This window comes from Nansenia antarctica (assembly GCF_963989245.1).
Source record: "Nansenia antarctica genome assembly, chromosome: 5".
Classification (NCBI taxonomy): Eukaryota; Metazoa; Chordata; class Actinopteri; order Argentiniformes; family Microstomatidae; genus Nansenia; species Nansenia antarctica.
The window spans coordinates 57,479,812-57,505,302 of NC_137690.1; the positions used below are offsets into that span (position 1 = coordinate 57,479,812).

General features: G+C 45.1%; 1 protein-coding gene across 1 annotated transcript in view; it reads right to left on the bottom strand.

Moving 5' to 3' along the window:
* LOC308157517 (receptor-type tyrosine-protein phosphatase U-like) overlaps positions 1-21,594 on the bottom strand; it is a gene marked incomplete at both ends in the record, with an annotated part of 138,676 nt that extends 117,082 nt beyond the window's left edge. Inside the window, 1 exon segment of the mRNA XM_080531078.1 lies at positions 21,525-21,594. Within this exon segment, the coding sequence (XP_080387204.1) occupies positions 21,525-21,594 (70 nt within the window).
* Between the last annotated feature and the right edge of the window lie 3,897 nt (positions 21,595-25,491).

The window sequence follows — 25,491 nt, forward strand, 5'->3', positions numbered from 1 at the left end:
CTGCCCCTAGTGGAGAAGACGCCACTTTACAAAACATCTAATTTTTCACAGCATTCATTGCTATTCCAAGAAGCAATTATCTCTATTATGGGGAGAGAGAAAAACATGTAAACTGTGAAAATGCAGGTGTGCCCTTCTCAGCCTCGTTTGGCATTCGCACCGCTGTCATTTGCGCATTTGCGAGAGAGACACTCTACAGCGACTGAATACCTCACTGACTAAGACGGAGGGGGCGGCAGGACGGTCTCTGATCGCATCTACAAACAGTTCTAATTACCACCATTTACCCCCTGCCACCGTTGAATGCCCACCCTGACGGGGTGAAAATTATCTGAAACCCCACCCCGTCATCAAGTGTAAATTCCGAGTCTAGACAACCCTCTGGGGCTTAGTCAACCAGCAGCTCGTCATGAAAGTGAAATTACAGGAAAGGAGAAGAGAGAAGTGGTTCACAACTCGGGAGAGAGTGATGAAACCCAGGGTGTCGTTCTTGCAAAGACGTGTCACACCTTTGTGTACTCAACATAATTTCCTCTGAACGGAACAGCAGGCGTTGAGATTTAGGGAGAGACGACAGTCCCCAGGTAAGGCAGGGAAAGTCAATGGGGCCTTTTGATGTACTTGCTCCGACTTCTAGGGAAAAGCAATTTGAGATGGGATGGCGTCACTCAATCGCACATTGATGGCACACAGGTGTGCACACAAACACAGGCGCACACACACACACACACACGCACGCACACACACACACACACACACACACACACACACACACACACACACACACAGAACATATACATGTACTCACCTACTCATACGTCACGCACACACACATGCACACACATACAAACACAAACACACGTGCGTGCGCGCGCGAGCACACACCACACACACACACACACACACACACACACACACACACACATGAACGCACTTACTCCACATGCCTACACCAGACGAGATGACATTAAGGAGATTGGAGTCACAGCCACGCAGAAGCAAAATCCCCTCTAAAATGCCCATTTCAGTGTAATATAGTCTCCCCCTCAGGGTAGCCAGTTTCACGAGTGTCTTAAAATGAGGGACTTGCACAGTTCATTTGTTTTTTTCATCAGATAGTTCTTCCTTTGAAAACACCAAATGCACAGGCAGACTAATATGACACTTGATTGGCCCCAGCAGTCTAGCGACAGGCCCTATCTCAGGGATAGATTACACAGTATACTGATTGGGCCGATGGAACCAAACCTCATTCCATATCGCAGATCTGAAGCCATTAGCCATAACGGGTAAATCGGCAGGGGCTTTTTTTGAATCCCAACAGTTCATGAAATATTCACCCCTTACTGACAGTGACGTAGCCGGGTGCAGAGAGGTTATTTAAGGATTGGTGTGGGTGGGGGCTAACCGTGCCGCTTCTACAGAGCAACACACAGTGCACAAAGTCACAGGCCCTCAATTAATCTCTGTCAGCGCTTGGCCAATGTGACCTATACCTGTCCCTCTCTCTGAGGACTTTCAGTGTGGGTAGCTTTGCTTGGCTGCCATCATCCGCTCAATTTATGGATGTCCTTTGGGGGCCAGTGTGCTGAGCCTGAGGGTGGAGAATTATTGATTTAACATTCAGGAGTACAGGCGTTTATTCAGCCATACACAGAGTTGGTTTACTACTCTATCACTCTCAACTCTACTGTTATTTGCAGTGCTCTAGCTGTGTGGACCAGAGGGAGATGACCAAAACAAGGTTTGGAATTGTTGGCCCATTCATTCAGGAACACACACACATACACACACACACACACACACATTCACACACACACATACACACACACACACACACACACACACACATGTAAACACGAATACACGCATGATGGGAACACAAGGTGATAGATCCCACAGTATGGCTGTGCCCACCATCATATTAAAGGGTCCCCAGCTAAGCAGTGCAATGAATCAACATAAACAAAATCAGGGAATGAGGTCAATGAATTTAGTGAACCCGTCACGCTCGCATAGCTTAATGGAGCCTGAGGACGCTGAGATTAGGCTCCCTCCCGTTCGGACCAACAACCTGCAATGTGTGGAAGTCCACACGACTCCTATACCGTGCTAGCTGCACTCTACAGTGCAGTGCTCTACCTACACTGTACAGTAAATAATGAGTGTTTTCAGGTTGTATATGTACCTAGAAGAGGGCTGCAGCAACCACAAGGCCCCCTGGGAGTTCACTGGAACTCAGTGAAGGAGAGAGGACTTCTTCCGGGCCGTAATGATGATCTAGTGTTTGGGCGAAAACAAACAATGCAATTTTTCGAATGTAGATACAGAGTGTTTTCTTTTTCCTAATGAAACCAAGTTTGACACTAAAGGCCGATTTAAGCTTCTGCGTCGAATTTAGAAAGAAGTGAACGTGATCATACTCCACTAATAGTCTGCCTCTGGAAATGGCCAAGAGGCAGGCAAGACAGAAGTGCCCCAATCAAAATGTTGTTGGACAACATCATTATTTCTCTGTCTGTTTCCCTGCCACCTTCCCCGAGGTTGAGTCCGCTGTATGTTAGAGGGCCATCGATGCACTGCCACTCTTAGAGGCCAGGTCATATGACCAGGGTGAGCTGGCCAACACTTCACCTCACATAAGCGTCAGAGCCAGACAGGCGAGAGGCTAAGAGGTTGAGCACAGGGATAAGGTCTGTGGTGGTAATAGAGAACGGTGATGTGTGTGTGTGTGTGTGTGTGTGTGTGTGTGTGTATGTGTGTGTGTGTGTGTGTGTGTGTGTGTGTGTGTGTGTCTGTGTGCATGCGTCTGTTTGTGCATGCATCTGTTTGTGCATGAGTGTCTGGAAAATTAGAGTACAGCAGGCCCAGCTCCAGAACCAACACTTGGGTAAGCAGGTGTGTGTGTGTGTGTGTGTGTGTGTGTGTGTGTGTGTGTGTGTGTGTGTTGGGGGGGGGGGGGGGGAAGCAAGGCCAGCGGTGGCTCTGGGCAGTGCTAATAGGCAGTGCTAATAGGCAGGGCTAAACATTCAAACATGTCCCTGGAATATCAACAATTTCTAAGAAAAAAAAAGTGTTAACTTTTGATTGAGTAGGCAAGACACACGTCTGGGTGGCCATAGCCACCGCCGGCCTTGTAGCACAGTACGTGCCGGTTTTATAAAACAGACACTGAATGCTCAGTGTGTGTTCTCTAATCCAAATATGTCTGCAACCCTGGCCTATAACAAAGTAAAGGACTAACGTAACCCGCGAGCTACTGCAATACACAAACCCATCTCCAACAATGTACATTACTCACAACCCTTAGGACAAGATCGAATGGGACACTCAATCAAACACGAGGTAACCTACAGCAGCATCGGTGAACAGAATCGGGTGGGGGGAAAAACAAACAAACTTGAAACTTGGCTAAGTGGGCGTCTGGCCCGGGCGTCTTGTCTTGAAAGCCTGAGATGGGGAGGAAGTGACAGAGCCTGAGAGGGCTAATTAACTAGCCGCTGAACGCTGCTCCATCTGGCCACACTCCTCCCAGGGGTCAGGAGAGCTGAGGAGAGGCCCCAGTCGCCACCCAGAGATGATTCATACTTAAGACCGGGTCTCACCGGCTGATTTATGACACAAGCATCCCACCGCCCCCTTTCGTTGGAGGACGCCGCCTCCGTCTGTTCTGATTAGGGGGGGAATAATTCATCGGCGCGCCGACGGACGCAGGTGTCACCTCGGGGAACGAAGTGACATCAGAAAGCTTCCGGGCAGAGCCGGAGGTGTCCCTTGCCCACGGCCTGTGGTGGTCACGCCACTGGGCCGGACAGACAGGGCTTCATGTGTTTGAGTGTGTGTGTGTGTGTGTGTGTGTGTGAGTGAGACAGTGAGTGAGTGAGCTCGTCTTGTTGGCCAAATTGTGCTGGCTCTGTTCACTGCGACATCAGCACAGTCCTAGAAGTGGAGCCAAGATCTGAAGGTCGGTCACTTTCTAGATCCAGACTCAACCTTGTCGCTGTGACAAGGCGGGTCTGTGGTGTGAACCCAGAGGCTGACAGAGGTCAGACGTGACACAACATCAGAGCGTTACATTGCATTATTCAGTGACACCCTGCATTCTTATCCATAAACATGGAATGTAGGCTCCCTGACAGGCAGACTATATCGGGTATGTGGTCCCTCTTCCTCATGCTATAGGTCAACAGTTTCTTACATAGAGGTGTCAGTTGGAGAGGTGTGTGTGTGTGTGTGTGTGTCTGGTGGATTCCCACCTGTCACTCACTCAGTGGTTAAGGCAGGAACTCCCCCTCCATCGGCTAAATTCATTTGCTGGGCTAAAGTGGATTTCTGAAGAGAATTAGAGGCCTCTTAATCCCCTTTGTCACTGGCCATACCACTCAGTAGACGATTTTTCCAAATTAAATGTAATAATAGACGCAGCGTGGTTTAATTATTTTTTCTCTGAATAACAGACAATTGGCTTCAAAGTCACTTATAGATTTTCTAATGATTCATACAGTGACTTGTTATAATATAAACTGCATATCTGCAAGAATAACCTGGCTAACCCACAAACTCAACAGTGACACGACAGAAGTCATCCTCATCGGCACCAAATCCACACTCAATAAAACCGGACCCATCACACTCACCATTGAGGACACTACCATCGCCCCCTCCCCCCTGGCTCGCAACCGTGGCTTCATCCTGGACCCCACCCTCTCATTTGATCCCCATGTCAGCTCCATCGTCAAGACCTCCTACTTCCACCTCTGAAACATTGCCAAAAATAGACACTGCCTCTCTCCCCCCGCTGCTGAATCCCTCATCCACGCCTTCATCTCCTCCCGCCTTGACTACTGCAACTCCCTACTCACTGGCATCACCTCCCGCTTCCTCCATAGACTTGAGATGGTCCAAAACTCAGCTGCTCGCCTGCTCTCAAACACCCGGTCCCGTGACCACATCACTCCTGTCCTCCACTCTCTCCACTGGCTCCCCATCAAAGAACGTATCAAATTCGAAGTAATCATCCTCACATACAAAGCCCTCCACAGCCTGCCCCCCCCTTACCTGACTGACCTCCTTCTCCCCCACGCCCTACCCGTACCCTCCGATCCTCATCCACTGTTCCCCTCACTGTCCCACCCTCAAAACTCAAAGGCTTCGGAGACCGTGCCTTTTCACGAGCTGCACCTCGCCTCTGGAACTCTCTCCCTCAACCACTCAGAGACTCACCCTCACTCTCCACTTTTAAATCCCACCTCAAAATCTACCTGTTCTCCCATGCATACAACCTCTCCTACCCCTAACCATCTCCCCTACCCCCCCCCCAACCCCCCCACCCGCCTCGCCTAACCCCCCCCCCCCTGGGAAGTTCCTAGCGTCTTTGAGCCTCGGAAAACCGGTATATAAATACAATGAATCATTATTATATTATTATAATGCCATATAGTAGTACCGGTACATGCCTAAAGAAATCCATTCATGTCTGTGGAGAAGGCAGTGGTATATTCCTCAACACAATATCTATATGGCATGTTCTGTCTCCAGATTTCAACTCTTATTGTGAAATGAACGATACCAAGGCTTGTGTTTGCACCATTTAAATGGCCTGGTCCAGACAACAGATACAGGACCTCTCCCTCTGTTTAAGCGGAGTCATGTGTCCAATCTCCCAGGCTTTACTTGGTCCTCTCCGGGTCGCATCCAAAGTTCTGATTAGCATGGTGTACTAGGAGGGGGTCCGGGAGAGGCAGCTCCAGTAATTCCAGCTCATCCAAGCCTGACTGAGGGGAGACAGAGACGTGTCTGTGTGCATGCCTCCTCTTGTTTAGCCAACCAGCCACATTAATGCCAGTCATGCGTGGGGTACAATCAGAGCCCACGGACGTAATCCTCGCCCCAGCCCCCCCCCCCCCTCCAACTATGTAAATAAAGACAGAATAACTCTGCAAAAACTCTGAGGGGGATGTGATGGGGGGGGGGGGGCATTATGGAGAGGTCACATACTTATGGTTTTAATGTCCCCCTCAGAGCTTTGCAGTTTGGTTTTTAATGTCCCCCTCTGGTCTGACTGCTAATAGAGACTCGGCACTGGGGATGGGCGGGTTGCGGCGGTCTGTTACAACAGGATAGGCGATATTAGTGGATGTTTGTTTGCCGTGTTTCCCCTGTCGCTCTGTCACTTCGGGTCAGGATCAGATGATCCTGACCTGGACCGACGGCTCCTCTGTCACATCAGCTATCTGTCCCATAAGCTGACTGACGGGCAGGCTAAGAGGAGTGCAGGACGATGTGCGGACACACACACACACACATACGCACACACTCTGTCTGTGTGTGTGTGCGTGTGTATATGTATATGTGTGTATATGTATATGTGTGTACTCGTGACCTGTTTGGCCCAGCCCCAGGCTCTAGCCCTGGTCCCGGGACGGCTCAAGTGTTCTGCTCTATGAGGCATGCTGGAGCTTCTCTTCATGCACTCCAGGAATTCTTCCCCTGTACACTGGAGACTCTAGAAGGTCGGCGGTGCGGCCGACCCAGCGGTGCAGATCAATAAGGACAAACACAGCTCTAATGAGCAGCTGATCCTAGGGAGGGCACTGCAGAGGGCCTTGCGTGGGAAAGAAGCCCAGCTCCTGATCCTCTTACACATGTGTGTTATCCTTATTGAACCGGTCTCAGGCATAAACAAACACACTTTGGCACATTGGCAAACTGATTTTAAAGTAGAGGGGGCAATTGCCTCGTTTGCCCTATGAGCCAGGTTTAAATTACGCCTATGCACACACAAACACACGCACACACACACACACACGCACACACACGTATAACGGTGATACGGTGATACAATATCCTGATTTCTGTTCCATTCTTTATCAAACTGCACAAATTAAGCACTGCTTCTCAGTTTACAATGTGTAACAGCGCCGCTGCCAACGTGGTCGGAGAAAGACTTACAAGTGTCACTTTTTGGGTGTTGCATGTGACCTCTTCCACCTAAGAAAAAGACTATCACTAATGACTTTAAAACAATATGGCAGCACTTCGGGTTCCGTCCCGACAATAAAGGAGAGCCGGCAGATTTGGATGAGGTTATTTGCAAGATTTTTTCAATTCAAGTTTTTGATCGGGATGTAAAGATTAAATGATTGTTCAGGCTGAATGTCATATGGTATAGCAGTCGCCATATACAGTACATCATTCAGTTTTTACATTTACATTTACATTTTTGGCATTTAGCAGACGCCTTATTCCAAAGCGACTTACAATCAATACATTTGAATACTAAGCATGTGAATCAGCAGTCCACTATTCGTTGCAGGAAGAGTACTCTAGCTCAGGCCCGGGGCCACTGATAGAAGGAAAAACCTTCTCCCTATTATCGCCTTCTACTAAAACTTTTTGTTTGTTGTTTATTTTTCGCTGTGGTATATTTTGTGTGTATAATTTTCTTGCCTCAAATGTTTAGAATTCAATCATTTGATCTCGTTTTTAATTAATAAATGTTACGCCTCTTATTTTGTTATATTATATTATATATGTTCTTATATGCACCCTAAATGGAGACCCCCCGCAGCGAAAGTATCTCACATGATTGTACTTGTATAACCGGAGTGACAAATAAACATCTTGTATCTTGTGATACCATATACCCAGGTAAACTTTGATGGTATAAACTAAAGGTATGAAAAAATGTATACAGCCAAACCCTTCTCAGGGGTATCAAGTGTCAAGCAAACTCACACATTACGTGAAACCAATGGAAACATTCCGTGCTACAGTGTCTTTCGGAACTGCCACAGCATGAGCCAGCCTACTCAGAACAATAAAGTAGAAAGCTCTGGGCCCATTAGAATGAGATCCTATTATGCATGAGCTAGAAAGCAGATGAGTGATTTATTTGGTATGAGACTGTACACTTAAAGGTTGCTGCTTGCTGTGCCCTATCATAATGGCATTCATGGAACCTTAGAGTAGAGATTGACAGAACGGATGGGTGAAAGAGGGGAGGGATAACATGTACTGTATGTGTCGGGGGTTCGTAATCGAACTAGGGACCTTGCGATGATGTGGTATGCGCATTAGTTTGCTATACTACAAAGCGCCTGCATGGAACAGTTTTGTTCACAAAGCGTGTCTCAGCTTTGAGGATCGAAGGGTTCTGAAAAAATAGATTAATCTGAGCGTCACCACCGCACCTGCTGCCTTTCAGAAATGCCTCAAGGCTGCGATGGAAGCCTGTCACCTGACAGCCCGGCAATGACCACGGCATACCATTCTCAGGACGACAGGAGCCATCACCAAAAGCATCAAAATTCGAAGCTGTACGAATTCAATAAAGCTGTTCACATTCAGAAAGAAAGTCTCTCTCTGATTGAGCCCCTTCATTTCTCACATTGTCTTTCATCTTTTCACTAATTGAGACTCTTGTTATCAGCGTGATCTGCTGACGTTACATGGGGATACAGTATGATACCCAAGTCCATGGTGCGTACGTCACACGTTGATTATTTATTTAGCTCTGTGATTTATTTATAATTCATGTGCTTTGTAGCCCCGATCTTTTTATTCATATTCTGACATCTAATCTAGTGATCTAATGACTGATTCTGTGTTCTACAGAATGGGCTGTGGGAGAAGCTATAGTTACAGTATGTTTTTCATGATGAGTGGAAATGCATTAAGAAGTAGGCACGTCAGACACCAGATCCTTCTGAGCAGGTCAGAGGTCAATCCCAAAGAAGATCAATCCAGGAGGTGTGAATCTGCCTGTGGTTCATCCCAAGGTCATCCTACAGTCAGGAGACATTTTTTAAATCCAGGGGACCATCCATGAGCTTGTCCATTTATCATCACTAACCCTGAAGCAGTGCAGGTGACAGGCAGAATCATGTGCTAATCATGAAAGCCCAGAGCCGGCATCAGGTTTATATTTAAGACACTCTCAGGATGGTGTGCTACTTAGAGGGCATCACTCTGCTGGAGATGTCCCAGAAAACTAGCAGAGCCCTTCCCTAAGTCGGAAAAGGCACTGAATGAACCACACTCTTGGGTTTCCTCTCTCTCTCTCTCTCTCTCTCTCTCTCTCTCTCCTCTCTCTCTCTGTTTCTCTCTCACTTTCTCTCTCTCTCTCTCTCTTTGTCTCTGTCTCTCTCTCTCTCTCTCACACACACACACACACGCGCGCACACACACACTAGATGGTTTCGAGGCAGATTTTCTGCAGCTGCTCTTTGTCTCGCACACCTGGTTTGTGAGAGTGAACTGTTGCAAAAATCTCTCCCATGAGTGTCTCTATGGGGAGACAGAAGACAGAGTCAGGCAGTGGGCCAGGAAAAGAACAAACTGCTCTCTCTCTCTCTCTCTCTCTCTCTCTCTCTCTCTCTCTCTCTCTCTCTCTCTCTCTCTCTCTCTCTCTCTCTCTCTCTCTCTCTCTCTCTCTCTCTCTCTCTCTCTCTCTCTCTCTCTCTCTCTCTCTCTCTCTCTCTCTCTCTCTCTCTCTCTCTCTCTCTCTCTCTCTCTCTCTCTCTCTCTCTCTCTCTCTCTCTCTCTCTCTCTCTCTCTCTCTCTCTCTCTCTCTCTCTCTCTCTCTCTCTCTCTCTCTCTCTCTCTCTCTCGGTATCTCTCCTCTCCTGACAGCTCCAAAGAGCACATGCTGATCCTCACAACTACCACAAAAAAATTGTCATGAGAACACTCTTTTATCTGAAATAACGCAGTCCCAATTATGAAACACCCACAGGCCACCTCGACTTCACACCAGTAGAGGACATGGTAAAACATTTATAATCACACATGATTCTGTGCAATATCTTGACAAATGAGCTGAGCTTACTGGGTTCTAATGGTTGCTAAAATGGGATTGTTGACTTTTCGCGGCCCACATCACAGTCCCTCACACTAATGAGAGAGGGATGATGGGACGAGAGGAGTTGTCTATGCCCAATAGGCCGGGGTTCTGCGACAGACTGAGAGACTGGAGACTGAATGCAGCTGGAGACAGTGGCCCTGCTGTGTTCACCCAGGACAACAGCCTCTCTGTCCCCACACCGTAACTGCCCCTCTGATCTACTCTATCTTACCTTATCTTCTTCTTCCCCCTCTCCTCTCCTCTCCTCCCCTCTCCTCTCTTCTACCCTCTCCTTCTCACTCCTCTCCTCCCCTCCTCCTCTCTTTTCATCTCCTGTCATTCAGTCTGTTTTCTGCAGGCAGCAGATCAGATTTTCACATGTTTCACAGTCCAAGGTTGTGTCCACTCTCCGGACTCAGTCACACTCAAGAAGTCTCTTTACTATTCAGTCCTTTACTCTTCCCTGTCGTTCTTTTGCCTTTATTCCCTCTTTCTTGTTTTTTTGCACTTCCTCTCTCTCTTGCCCCGTTTCAGAATTTCGGCCTCTCTACCCCCCGTCCCCCCCCCATCCCTCCGTCCCCCTAACCCTCCACTCTCTAATTCTTTTCCCTTGCCCTCTCCCTGTAAACTCTGATAATGAGAGAGTGTACGGTCTTGCTTCCCTGCTCTCGTTTCTCCGTTGGAGCGTGCAGCCCCCTCGTTCTGATACAGCTTAAATCCTCCAGCACAGCCCAGCGCCACTGCTGCTACTCACCGGGCCGGAATTAATCCGGGAGCCGCCGGTCTTGCCTCTGAATAGGCCCACCCCCCGAAACCGAGCCCAGAACAAAACCCCTGCGCCAATCCAACAGCAATGAACCCAAAAGCCTTGCTCCGGGGGGTGCAGCTTCCCCCCTTGTTCCCCTGCCTTGACAAAAGATGACTTCAGCTGCTTAATCGGCTAGAAAAGACTCGTGCCCCCCTCCCACTCCCAGCAACCCTCCCCGCCACCACCACCACCCGGAATTTCACATACCAGTGATTTTGTTTTTCATAAAATGAAGGGTGAGGGGGAATTGCTCAGAACAGCATTGGCGCACAAGCATATTTGACATGTCAACATCATTAAGCCCAGCTGTCAAAGTCGCCAACTGTCACCGATGCGTACCTATTCATTATGCCCTCCCAGCAAATCGTTCAAGTCGGAAGGAAAAACACTGTCTTATATTTCACAGAGCAGATTGGAACATTGTACGAAAGGAGCAGATCTCTAACGCCTGTGGTCGGTTTCTGTCTTGAACAGTGCACAGCAATTACTGGAGTTTTTTATTCATGCCCCGGGCGAGGTCAATCCACACACCCATAGTTACGTTGGTGTCCACCTTCCCTGCATCAATACTCTGTCAGGCATGGTCCAGCAGCTCTCCCTGCACCCCAGCAGCCCCATTGCTATTATGCATATAGTATATAAGTATAATAATATAAGTATAATAATACAAACCACTCAACTCTAAAATACCTATACTTATATCTATGTCGTACCATAATCACAGCATCACAAGTATCTAGACAAATACAATGTATGTGTATCTGTGTGCCACTGTAATACAGTACAGTATGTTGTAGCTTTATCATGTCACATGTGACTGTGTATGAGTGTGTTGTGTCTTACACAGAGCAAAGTAAGGTTAGTTCTTCGGTATTCTCACAGAGGTGCTGTGGTAAGCAGTCCTGAAGGGGATACAATCCAAATGTGTCTCCGGCCCAATTAAGCACAAACAAATCAAGCAAATTAGGCAAGAGCGCTGAGGTAAGCATTTACAATCACCCCCAAAAGCCCACAGCCTGGTGCAAAAAGAGACAGTTTGCCTCTGCCTCTCCGGCAAGGGAAGCTACGCTAGCCTGAGCAGGCAGTACCCCATGCAGGGACCAGGCTAGCCAACCGCACCGAACACTGTATTAATGACTCCTCGCTAATGTCCTCTCTTCCCTTTCCCATCCTGATCACTCTGCTTTGGAATATAATCCCTCTCCAGCTGATTCTTAATTAAACAGAGGCGACACATGGGACCTGCGATGTCACCAGGCCCCCGAGAGGGAAAAAAGAGACGCGCAGATTGATGTCTGAGTAGGTTAAGGAGCTTGTTACTCAACCCCTCTTCCTGTCGCGGAAGAGAGGAAAAAAAAACAGTCGCGCGGGACAGGAACCCTAATCTGCTCTTCCAATTAATCGACCCCCCCCCACCCCCACCGTACCCCACATCACATTACCCCTCACTCAAGTTTTCATTGTCCCAGGATACAGTCTCAACAATAGGGATTTGGCAGACCCTGTTAGGATAGAGTGCGTCCTTCAGTGCACAGAAATCTCTCTCTCCCTCCTTCCCTCCTCTGTCTGTGATTGGCAGGTTTAATTAAGAGTAGGTCTTTCCAGCCCAGAAACAAAAAAGTGGGTGACAGAGTTGGTGAGTGGTGGAGGAGATGGGGGGGAGGTAACATCCAGATATGAAAACAATACATAACCTACTTTCCTCTGCATATGATTACAGACCTCTGGGACTGGGAACAAAACCCACTGGGTGTGGCTGGAGGGAATGAGGCTGCTTTATGTCTGTGAGAATTGTCCCTGAAGAGTGACAGTGACAAACATGTCATATATTACTCTTACTCTGACTGGTTCTCTTTGTCCTTCTCTGCTAACCGTCTCGGGGCTTGCTCTCTGCGTCTTAAAATACTTAAATAATAGGCTACAACTGACATAGAACGTAAAACAAGTATGTGTGTGTGTGTGTGTGTGTGTGTGTGTGTGTGTGTGTGTGTGTGTGTGTGTGTGTGTGTGTGTAATGTAATAGTATGGTAATAGTTACATCTCTGCATAGCCTTGACTACCACTCCTCCTCCTCTCCTTTTGTTTCCTTCATGAACTGAGCCAGCACGGCACCAGCCAATGAAAAAGGCCCTTGCCTACACAATCTTCACAGCCAGTGGAGTGTTCAACTGTAAGAAAATGATTTTCAGCTTTGTGTCCTTAATATATTAACATTTGACAGGAAAATGGAGGTATCCTAAAGTGAGAACAATTAAAAAGAGAAGTGTGCAGACAGTTTGTTTTGTAGAATCGCTGGCTTTCTATCCCCACTCGACACTTTTATAGGTCAATGTGCAGGGGTCGCTGTTAAGGGTCTCACAAACAACATATGTCCACTCGGTTGCGTTACAGGCCAAACACAGGAGATCTGTTATTGTGTCTACCCGGGTCATCCCTGATCTCATCCCTGCGTCTGGCCTCATCAGTCATCTGAATAATTTGTCTATCGTCTCGCCATCCCCTGGTCACAACACCATCTGTGCAGAAACTAGTGGTTGCTAGGATTAGGGTTAGAGGGTAGGAGGGCACAGGGGCACACACATGGTGAGAGGGTGATCTGTGGATTCTTACAAACACCAACCTCCAACCCCCCGTCACTTTCACCCCAGGGCAAGAACAAGGCGAGAGATCAAGGGGCAGTGACTTGGAGTGGTGATCATGAGTTCAAAGGTCATGAGGTCATGAGTTCAAATCCCACCTGGGAACACCATCACTAGTGTACCCTTGAGTAAGGCACTTAACCCTAAAATTACTCCAGGGAGACTGTCCCTGTAATCTGTAATTGTAAGTCGCTTTGTATAACAGCATGTGCTAAATTGTTAAAATGTAAATGTAATATATAATGTAGATCAAGGAGAGAAGTGGAAGAGAAAGATTTCCAAGCTAGTCCCTGCTCCTCCCCATCTTCCACATCTTCTCTCTCTCTCTCTCTCTCTCTCTCTCTCTCTCTCTCTCTCTCTCTCTCTCTCTCTCTCTCTCTCTCTCTCTCTCTCTTTCTCCACTCTACAATACTCTACTCTACTCTACTCTGCTCTGCTCTACTCTGCTCTACTCTAATCTACTCTGAAAACGTCTTATATAATAATAATAATAATAATAATAATAATAATAATAATAATAATAATACATTAGACTTATATAGCGCTTTTCTAGACACTCAAAGAAAATATAATTATTGATTCTGAAATTATGCAAGTACCTGGTTATAAACCCTCAACATGGTAATCAGAAATATTCAATTAAATCTGTTTTGGCTACAGGTATTCATTCTGCCATCATTGGCTTGGGTTACAGTGTTCCATGAATGCAAACACACGCTATGGGGCTAATTGTCATGCAGAAGGGAATACAACAGCTCCTTGTCCATGAATGTTAGCCCCTGTATCTATAACGGTCTTAGTCCCAGAGACTAGGGTGCTCCAACCTCTGCACCAGCTCCTGATGGAGTGTTGCTGGGAGACGAACACAGCAGCTGTTGTCCCAGGTGTTGCGCTGCACACAACTGCCAAAATACCCCTATCCTTTGTCTCCCAGCCAAGGTGTCCCCTCTCTCTCTGCACATAACGTGAGGCAGCAGGAGCAAAGGTGAGGGTGAAAGAGAAAGAGAGAGAGAGAGGACAAACGAAAGAAAGAGAGAGAGAGAGAGAAAACGCATGTTTGAGAGAGAGGACAAACAAAAGAAAAGGAGAGGAAGAGAAAGAGAGAGAAAGAGAAAAAGAAAGAAAGTTAAATTAAAGTGTGAGCCTTCCTGTGGTGATGCACAGGTGTTGCTGCTCACACTGCATGGCTGCCCATGCTGCGCACAGGGGGTCAGAACTCACCTTCACAAGGGTGAGCAGGAGCTGCAGGCTCCGTTAGGGGACACATCCATTTTTTTCCCCCCATAACTTTTAATATCTCTCATGCTGCAAGGGGAGCCCTCGAAGGCCCACAGGTTTGATAACTTTAAATGAGTACTTTATCAACTTTAATATCTCAACAGCATTAAGGGGACCCAAACCACATGGGTCTCATTCCTTATCGCTGAGGGTTTCATTTTGTATGTCAAATTAAACAGGGGGCATGGGTTATGGAAAGTGAAGTGGAATGAGGTCATAGCTCATCTCTGAACACAAGTTCATCTGCACAAAACAGCTGACCTGGGCCTGAGTGAGATTGGAGATTGTGTGCTTAATATGCTGTGGGGTTAGAGGGAAATACTGTACGGGGAGATAAAGAAAGGCAGAAAAAGATTGGGAGAGAGAGAGGGAGAAGGCTAGAGGCAATAATGATAAGAAATCAGCTTTGGCTTCCTTCCCAAAGCTATACAGGGGAAAAAGCTTGTAAAAGGAAGTTATTCTGCAACTCAGGCCAGCCAGTCATCAAAATCTCAAATGACATTCACTGACAACAACGCTGCCAAAATCATCAAGCGGGGTCAGCTTTGACCCCGACTACTGACAACGCTGAACCGTTGCCATGGTTACACCACACACTGCAGCAAAAAATAGACCCCCGCCCCTTGTTTTGTTTTTCGGCTGTCACCGGCCCACATCAAGTGTCATCTGTGGACAGGGGGGTGGACAGTTCAGACTGCTGGGGTTGGGGGGGGGGGGGGGGGGGCACAATTGGCTGAGCGACAGGGTGTAAACATACCATCAGGGAAGCGGAGGCGAGGGGAGAATATTCATAAAGAATATTCATGGGGAGATGTCTGTGCTAGTGCCATCTCTCAGAAGTAATCGTCACAGCTGGCAGTACAGGGAGGCTCTAAATGGACAAGCGTCACAGCAGAGCTGGCTGTGTCATATCTCATCTAAGGGATCATTCCACTGTCACAGGCCCCGGAAATAAACAACAATATCAAACAATATCACACCATTCTGTCAAACGTGGTCACTTGTATAGTATCATAATGGTAATGATTATCATGCCATTGTCATGGCAAATTATCCTTAAACAGCCCCTACAGATTTGAATCATTTCAACAGTAATTGGTGTCTTGATTTGTTTTGCCTCTAAATATATCTGTTTGATAATGTGACAATCGCTACTAGGATTTAATCAACCGAAACGCACTTCTTTACGTATGTTCTATGTATGTCTCATGCTTATGTTATTGTGATTCCATATATTGTGATTTGATTGCCTTTATTTGAATCCATGTACAGCACTTTAGTAAGCACAAGATGTTTTAAATGTGCTTTATAAATAAAGATGACTTGACTTGACTTGATACAAAAATATATATATATATTCTTCCTTCTTCTAGCATTGTGACTGCCAATGGCTCTAGCACAGATTACTTTTTCTTATGATGATTGTTGGATAGATGATTCACTTACTTAGACAAATGTAGATGTAAGTCGCTTTGGATAAAGGCGTCGGCTAAATGCCAAAAATGTAAATGAAATGTAACATAATCACATGGTGCATAATTGGTTGCAATCAAAGCACCATTCCAATGAAGATATGCTCACTGGGCAGTTTGAGAACTCAAACGAGGCAGTATCTTGAGAGAAGAGAGAGAGAAGAGAGAGAAGAGAGAGAAAAAAGAGAGTCAGGCCCTCTGTCACATGCACTCGTGTCTTCCTGAGACTTGCTGAAAAGCATAAAGAGTGACAGTGTATTCTGCAGTTCAGAAGTCTGGACACTTTCAGCTCTGAGTTCTTCTGTTGCCGTGGCAGCAGCTGGAGCCTGGCCAAATCTCTTGGGACATGACACTCATGAGTTTAGCGACACTCTGCATATCTGTCACTGACTCCGACTTTCAAAGAGGGATAACCAACCGCTTTTAGAACAGTTGATTTGTCACAGACACAGTGGATTTTATTAGCTTTTATCCACAATCCTGCTGATTCCTTTTCATCTACATCCAACACATTATGACATAGCTAATCGAAAGAAGAGCGCAAAAACATAACATCAGGCCTAAATACCTTATCTGCTGCTCTTTCAGTCTATAATGCTGCCGTGTTATTGATGGCATGAGTCACAACAAAGGCACCTTCTCTTATTAATAATAATAATAATAATATCTTAGATTTAGCCTAGGCCTATATAGCGCCTTTCTCAAACCCAAGAACGCTTCTCTTAAAACCCTTTCATGCATGAATTATGACACCCTCAGTCAGGATTTTTTTATTCCTGTGTCTTTATTGCTCTTAGGGCATGAAAAAGATTTGAACTTTAAAAAAAAATATTCACATTTTTCAAAGAGATTTCAACATGTCCACATGAGTGGACAACATGCGTTTTGGTTTTCAACTGAAGAGATAATAATAAGTAATAACATAGTAATACTCTATTACTCTATATTTAACAAACCAATGAATAAAATGATATAAAATGATGTGAAAACTATCAAATACATACAAAAATATAACACAGGACCTCTGGGACCACCCAGAATAGGACCCCCCTAGACTAGGACCCCCACCCCCCAGACTAAGACCCCCCCCCCCCCCCCCCTCAGACTAGGACCATCCCTCCACTCTCCTGGAGGTCCACTGAGGCTGAAGCGCAGCTCTGATCCCCACACAGTCACTCCCTGGCCAGTCACTGTCACTGTCTGGGCCTCCTCCACTCTCCTGGAGGTCCCCCAGCAGCCAGTGATGCATGATGTCCAATTTAGTGGATAGATGATTCATTTGAATTTCCTCCCAATCTAAAATCAATACTTAGAAAATGTAACAATGACATGACTCCTTAGATGTTACTTGATGTTCTAACATTTTTTCTACCTGCAAGTTTCTCCTAGAATAGAAGGATTGGGTGGATATTCCGGAGGAACTTGGCATTTCTGACTGGCCGTCAGCCATCTTGGTTTGGAGAAAAAAAAATGTTGCATAGAATGGCTTGCCACTAGGTCGCAGTGTATAGGATGATGCACTAGTATCCAGTGTTGTGGCTGATGTGCAACTATGCCATCAAAATCCATGCATATATTCAATAAAACAGCTTTTGAATAGCTGTCCACTGGAGTGACCTCTACGCTTGAAAGGGTTCATCATTGGGTTGATTACTGAGTTGACATTTACCTCTTGCCATAAGTGAGCATGTCTGAAACAGAGTATTTAAATGGAGTGTCTAAACACATTAAGAGGCCTGACGGGCCGTCCAGCACAGGGCTGTCTGAGAACGGCATCTTGGTGTTGAGGGAGAAGCAACACATTGATAACACCTGGAGAAGCAAAGTGACAGCTAGGGGGCCCCCCACTCCCCCCCGCTTCCCTTTCCCATGAGGCCCTGTGGCTCTGGGGGTGGCGATCTGGGAACGCTGTCAGCTTTGTTAAAGGCGAATGGCAATGACGGGCGGACACGCCGCTGTGACACGAGCAGAAGCAGTCCTGGTTGATCAGCATCAGAACCGTGGCACAGCACAGCGTCATGGTGTGCTATGATGTTGAAGGGCCCGATGACCACCACCGTGACCGAGAGACGCGCTGTCTCAAATGCACTTCAACTCAGGATACTTCTGTTCACTACATGAATCTGCCAACTCTCCCTGCCTCTCACTGTGCACCTCAGACACGCAGGAACACAGTCAAGCATGCACAACAAACACTCAAGCTCGCTGTGGACATCTGAGTCAGTGTTTTGTCAAAGTCATGATAAATCGTTCCCTACTGAAGAGCAGAAAATAACATCCTAAAAAAGGAATATTGCCTCCTCTTTGTGTCTGGCCCTTTATCCACATCCTTTGATACAGACATGGCCAACAGAGACACATTAGGGGTCTGGACTGGGGGATGCTGGTATACTGTATCTAACTGTGGCTGGGAATACAGTCTGCTGCATGGGGACAACACTGTCTTTCACCCTCTGCGCTCACTCTCTACCGTTCAGTTCCCACAGAGAAAATAGACTTCACTGCCAAAACATTCACTAGTGCTCCCCAGTCACGACCTATTACCAACCAACCGTTCTCAAGCCAACACTCAAACCAACTGTGAAATCAACATTGCCAATAAATACATTCGACTAGTTCTAGCTACCTGAGGACTAACAGTTGTGGCAATAAAACCTCTAAATGCTTCCTGCGTTATAGAGAATAGGGAATAGGGTATAGTGAGTCATCCTTCCATTAGGCTAGATGGCATCTTGTCAGACTGACTATCTGTGTTGTGTTGACCTCACTCTTTGAGGTGAGGTAAAGAGTGCCTGAGTCTAAAGATGTTTTTAAAGGCTCGTTATGAAAAAAGTGTCTTCTGTCTAGCCTAGTGGAGGGATGTTAGTCCTTGAGATTAAAGCCTTGGGTAAGGGACTTGAGTTTTTATTCAGTGAATAAAAAGGATTTAAAAATATGTTATGTTTGTCAAGTTGCACTGAGCTCATGAGGTCATATTCTTCAAGAATCAATGGCTTTATAAAGTTTATATTATTTATTTAAAAATCCAAAAATGGATGTACCAATCCCAGGTTGCCCCTTTAATACAAAGTTGTTATAAAGCAATTACAGTGTTACTATACTGAAATAAGAGCAAATTAATACAAAGTGTGACCAAAAACAAAATTGACCTGTCAATGATATTTGTGTGGAATTTCACACTCGAATGACAAAGCAAATCACTGTTTTGTGCTCAATTTCCCCCCCCTCTGCAGCATTGTGGCCCCAAGAGAGCTTTGTGAGTGTTTGTCCGTCTTCTTTTAAATCAACAAGATTCATGCCACTGCACACAGTTGGTTGAGTGCAGCGCACCTCCTTGCCCTTGGTATACCCCCTAACGCCCTCCCTCTCATAGACCACACTTTCCTGTGTGGGCCCGTCTCTCATTCCCCAGTCACCCTCCTTCACCCTCAATCACACTGCATTTCACACTGCATGTCAGTGTGCTGAGAGTGGGAGACGTGGACTCATTCCCGGCTCCCAGATTAAATTACCTTCCTTTCTCAAACTCCTCTGTGTCTGGTTTACGGGTGCTGCGTGAAAATGATCTGACACGGCTGGGTTTAACCCCAGACACTCAGAAGGTGCTACTAGCACGGCAAGGCTTGAAAAAATAGATGTGTGCAAGTGCAATCAGATATGGACAGCCCCAGCATGTACACATGGGCCTAGCCTCTAGACTACTGCAGTATAGCCTCACCTGTATGGGAGCTACAAGGAGCAGTGATGTTGACAGAGCTATTGGGTGCAGTAATGAGATCAATTGTGCAAGTGGTACTCATGCATTAGCTCTCCGAGCAGCTGGTTCACTGTAGGGTGTGTCATATGGGAGTCTGTCCAACAAGAATAACCTCAACATCTAATAAAAGTCTTGGTTGCTGTAAGAGATATCCACAGCCACAGAGTATTTATAACATACTCTACAACATTCACACGGAGACATCTGCCACAGGCTCGTCTTGACTGTGGAGAGAAACCGGTGTTGTCCCTGCCACTGTCTAAAAAACTAATCCTTCATGTTTTAACTCTATATAGGCCAGTCTTAATTTCACTGAAGGCAATGTTTTTTCTCAGTAACTATCTTCCAGAAATGGAAATAATACAATTCACAGCAAACACTGCACTGGGCCTCAAACCTGTCTCAGCCAGATGAAAAACAGACATGACTAAGTGTTATGACAGTGAACATGATGCAGAACAATTGTTGATAAGGTGAGTGTTGAAATAATTTTATTTGAAGTGTGCCTTCTGCTCTTTATCAAAAGAAATGGCTATAATTTGTTTTTTCGGATAATTTTTTCATGTATTTTAATTATTATGTTCTTATTTTTTCAATACTTTCTTCAGTATGTTTAATCCTGTATGTGCACACTTTACTTTGGGCGCGCGCGTGTGTGTATGTGTATGTGTATGTGTATGTGTATGTATGTGTGTGTGTGTGTGTGTGTGTGTGTGTGTGTGTGTGTGTGTGTGTGTGTGTGTGTGTGTGTGTGTGTGTGTGTGTGTGTGTGTGTGTGTGTGTGTGTGTGTGTGTGTGTGTGTGTGTGTGTGTGTGTGCGTGTGTGTGTGTGTGTGTGTGTGTGTGTGTGTGTTCGTGTGTGTGTGTGTGTGTGTGTGTGTGTGTGTGTGTGTGTGTGTGTTCGTGTGTTCGTGTGTGTTCCTCAAGTGCACAAATTACGCTAGAATGGGAGAATACAAGCAATCACAAATATCCTACTAAACCTGCGGGGTGCCGAATCTTCGGCAGTTCAGTCGGACTAGAGGAAGGAATCTGCAACAGTATCTTCAAAAATGAATAATCTACCGGTCTCGATGATTACAATAGGTTAAATATGTAAGTATGCATATTCCTCTCTGGGAGGAAGCATGCCATCAATCATCATACCAGAAAGCATTGAAAACAGATGCTATTAGCCTATATCACATGTTCATTTATCAACAGTAATAATTAAATATTGATATCTATGCAATATTCTTTCTTTTTTTTTTACTTCCAGGGATGACATCATTTTTGAAATATCTGCAAAATACCTAATTCCGAATGCGCTCGTTAAACTGGCCGGGCCAGGTAGACTACAGTAGCTATCTTGTCACACCAACAAATGAAACTACAACAGCGCATTGCCCGCATCCTAATACGATCTTTTACTTCGTGAAGTGACTGATCAGTAACCTAACCAGACCCCGAATAACAGAAATCAACAGTTATGTTACCCCGCAATCTAACTGTTAAAGACAACACTTGTCTTAAAAGTTGTCCCTCGACCGCGCAATTGAAGCATTTTGTTTACTATTACAACAATAAAAACACAAACAAACAAAACTGTAATTATAAATATCAGTTTCTGTTACTACATGTGTATTACAGCTTTTTTTGTGTGTGAAATCATCAGTTAAAACAGTGAGACGGACATCTTCACAGGTGCGCAGTGGATGGACTCGAACGGGCGAAAACGATTGTTTACCTGTTGGCCCTTCCATGGTATCGGCGTAGATCCTGGCGATCAGCATCAATATAAAGGCTCCTGAATTCATGTTAGTGTTTTATTCCATCTCGTTCTAGCAGATGAAATCCGTGTAGAGACTCCAGTAGGACTAGTGCGAAGTTGTACGCTCGAGCCCATTGATTGCAGATTTCCTGCTGAAGCGCTGTCGAGTCCCTCCACGAGGAAACAGAGGCAATATGAGCTGCTCCAGCTGACGTAAGGGCAAAGAATTCAAAAAGAACCTTTTCTGCCACACTTATTTTGCGCCATCAAGCTTGTTCGCTTGAATACAGGTCTACTGCGCCTCCACGTGGTGGCTTCTTTGTTAGCAGCCATTCGTGACGTTAGAATTATAAGGTTCAATCTCCATTTTTGTCAAAATGTAGTTTTTTACATAATCTGATCCATTAGGTGTTTATTAATGCCTGTGTGGTGTTATTTTTTAAAATGTTGAATTTTTTGAGTTAGTAATTAATAAAATACAAAGGTTCCATCTCACAAAACATAATGGAATGTAAAAACTTTGACACTCAATATCTCTGAACTACCCTAAACGGAGATAGAACCTTATAATTCTAAGCTCACGAATAGAGTATAGGCCTATACTGTATATCCAAGCGTATAACTGCTAGGCTATGTTGTGTCAAATCATCTTTGCATAATTATCCTTTTTATATAAGAAAAGCCTACTATCCAGATGGGCATTCTGTAACTGACATGTGTACATGTGTGCTGTAAGGAAGGATATTTTGCCTGAACATTCTGATAATGTGAATCCGGCAGTTCTTTAGCCATTTCTGTAATACACCTGGACTCCAGAGCAGAGTGTGGGAGTAAAAGCCAAATCCAGATGCCTGCATTGGTTGGAATGCAGAAGGGGTGGGTTGAGAGAGCTCAATATGCCACTCACCATAGGTCAGCAGGAGTCACTGCCTGTCTCTAAACCCTTCTCCCTGGAAACCTAGAGTAAAAACCACATAGGGGAAGAACAGTGGTGGGAGCTGGAGACATTAAATAGTGTAGGCAGGTTTTTCCTTTCGTTTAGTTTATTTCCACAAATAGAAAGACAATACTGGTGCACAGTTGAAAACAACATGATGTACAGGAAGAGCAAACAAGTCCAAAATGGCTTCAATTCATTTACATCTTGAATCAGATGAATGTGGGATTGATTTGGCAGGGGCAAAGTAACATAACATAGTTGACAAGTAGCACCCTAACTAGCACCCCAAAATCATGATGGTGTAATAGATTAAGATTATTTCCTTCTGTTTTTCACTTCTAGAGCTACAGTGAGTGTGTGTATTCAACACATCAACAATTTTCTAATTTAACATATTTCCATTGCAGCTATGCACATGACATTTGGTCTTGACCAGACAAGGGTAATAACTCAATAAAACGACAAAGTTAACTACAACTACAAAGTTAAAGTTGTAAATTGTAACACTCCAATCCATAAAAAAAAGTAATGTGCCATAAAGGAGAATGACACAGGAAAGATGTATTGAACATGCTAATTGAACTTTATGTAATACTTGGTGGAGAAGCCTTTGTTTCCAATGACAGCTTCAAGACTCTTCCTATATTAAAAAAAGACCTATTCTCTCCCAGTGATCAAGTGGGATTTTGGCTCATTCTTCAACACAGACAGTATTTAAATCTCGATTCCGGGGGGGTTGTTGGTGAATCTTAATCTTCAGTTCCTTCCTTACATTTTCTAATGGATTTATGTCTGGCGATTGACTAGGCCAGTCCAACACCTTTATTTTCTTCCCCTTGAACCAATTGAGAGTCTGCTTTGCAGTATGTTTTGGATTGTTGTCCTGCTGGAAGATCTAACTGCATCTCATCCTCATCATCCTGGTGGATGGCAACAGATTCTTCTCAAGAATGTCCTGATACATGGCTCCATTTATCTTCCCTTCGATAATTTCTATTCAACCAGTACCATGTGAAGACAAACAGGCCCCATCCCATTGATGCTTCCACCTCCGAACTTCACTGTAGGTATGGTATTTTTAAGATATCACATGCAGAGCCATTTCTCCTCCAAACATGGCGCTCATTTGTTGCAGAAAGGTTCGATTTTAGTCTTGTCTAACCAGACTACATTCCCCTGGTACACAGGCTTCTCTACAGGCTTCTCCAAATGTTCTGTAGCAAACTTCAAACAAGTTTCAACATGCCTTTTCTTTAGCAATGGAGTCTTCCGTGGCGATTGTGAATGGAGACCGTGTGACCGGTGGAGTGCATTGCCTATTGTTTTCTTTGTGACAACTACCCGCTGCTTCCAGGTCTTTCTGGAGCTCTGCTTGAGTGGTCCTTGACTCTTGGGCTACTCTTCTGATGAACTTTCTGACTGACCAGCGAGGAGCTCCTGTGCGTGGCCGGTTGATGGACGAGTGATGCTCCTTCCACTTGCGGATACTGGCCCCAATGGTGCTTATAGGAACATTTAGGAGTTGAGAAATCCATTGGTAACCTATGCCATTACTATGCTGCTCAAGGATCGTGTTGAAGGTCTTATGAGAGCTCTTTGCAAGAAAATGTATCTTGTTGACAAATGTGACACATTCTAATGCTTAAGTCCTCATGTCGGGATGTAATGATCAAACTTTTCTTTTGAAAAATGTGAAAATCAATGACACACTCGCTAGTCAACTAACACAGCTTGTTTTATGAGCCTGCTAACAATGTAAAGTAGCGTTATAGATAACTAGCAGTGGAGGCTGGTGACTTCCAGAATTGAGGAGGCCAATTTTTTTTCTGCTTGCTCGCTTCACTCGCGATGGAATGTTCCGTTCTTCTTATCTGTCTTTGTTAAAAAATATTAATTTGTGTTTGGCGGTACTGAAGGGATTGGGACACTCTCAGGATGGTGGATGAAGCAGCTTTTATTGCCTGCACAATGGGTCATCAAATAAACAAAACAATTGACATGAATCTCTGGTCCGCCTGCAGCAGCTATTATTCCTTCTGCTCAGGCTCACAACATTCACCACAACATACTACATACAATCAATGACATGCCAAAAGCACTCAAACACTATGTCAATCAGACACACAACATACAATTCAGAACAATACATCATCCATTTCTAATATTTATCCTGCAGAACAGCACTCATACGCGTGTGGCGGAAAAAGGTACTACACGGAGGCCAGGCCTCCTGTTCCCACCCATTTTCAGTGATTTGGCCAATCACATATTGCCATGAAAAAAATTGCATTACATTGACTTCTATGAGAAACCACTTTCCGACAGGAGGCCTGGCCTCCGTGTAGTACCCTTTTCCGCCACACGCGTGTATGAGTGCTGTTCTGCAGGATAAATATTAGAAATGGATGAAGTATTGTTCTGAATTGTATGTTGTGTGTCTGATTATAATTATAATTATTGCTTTTTTAAATCTCTCTCTCTTCTCTCAAATTATTGGGGAGGCCAGGCCTCCTCCACCTCTATGGAGGAGCCTCCACTGATAACTAGGTAGCAGTGGGGATTACTCACCGAATCCATTGCATTGCAGTATTTTGGCTTGACCAGAAAGTTTGTGCTGTGATTCTCAACAACATTGAAACGTAGTTCCGTGTTTCAAAAGAAAAGTCAGAACATTTTGATTGGTTGCTGACATGCGGACCAAATTATCAGACTGTCACAAATTATTCTTGAAAGCTTGTTCATAAATTATTTGTTTACATACATTCAGAGGTGGGAAACCCTTTTTCAAAGAGTGGAAATACTTACCCACCAACATGCACTATACTAACCCAACTGATTCTAATTAGCACAGGCAGGAGAACTCATTAGTGGCATAAGCTGGTTTAGTGCCTTTTCTTACTGTGTTTCTCCTGTGTCATTCCACTTTACATAGCTTTTTTTATGGATTGGAATGTTACAATTTCTTTAGCTGCATAGTTGTATTGAGTTAATACAAATGTCTGG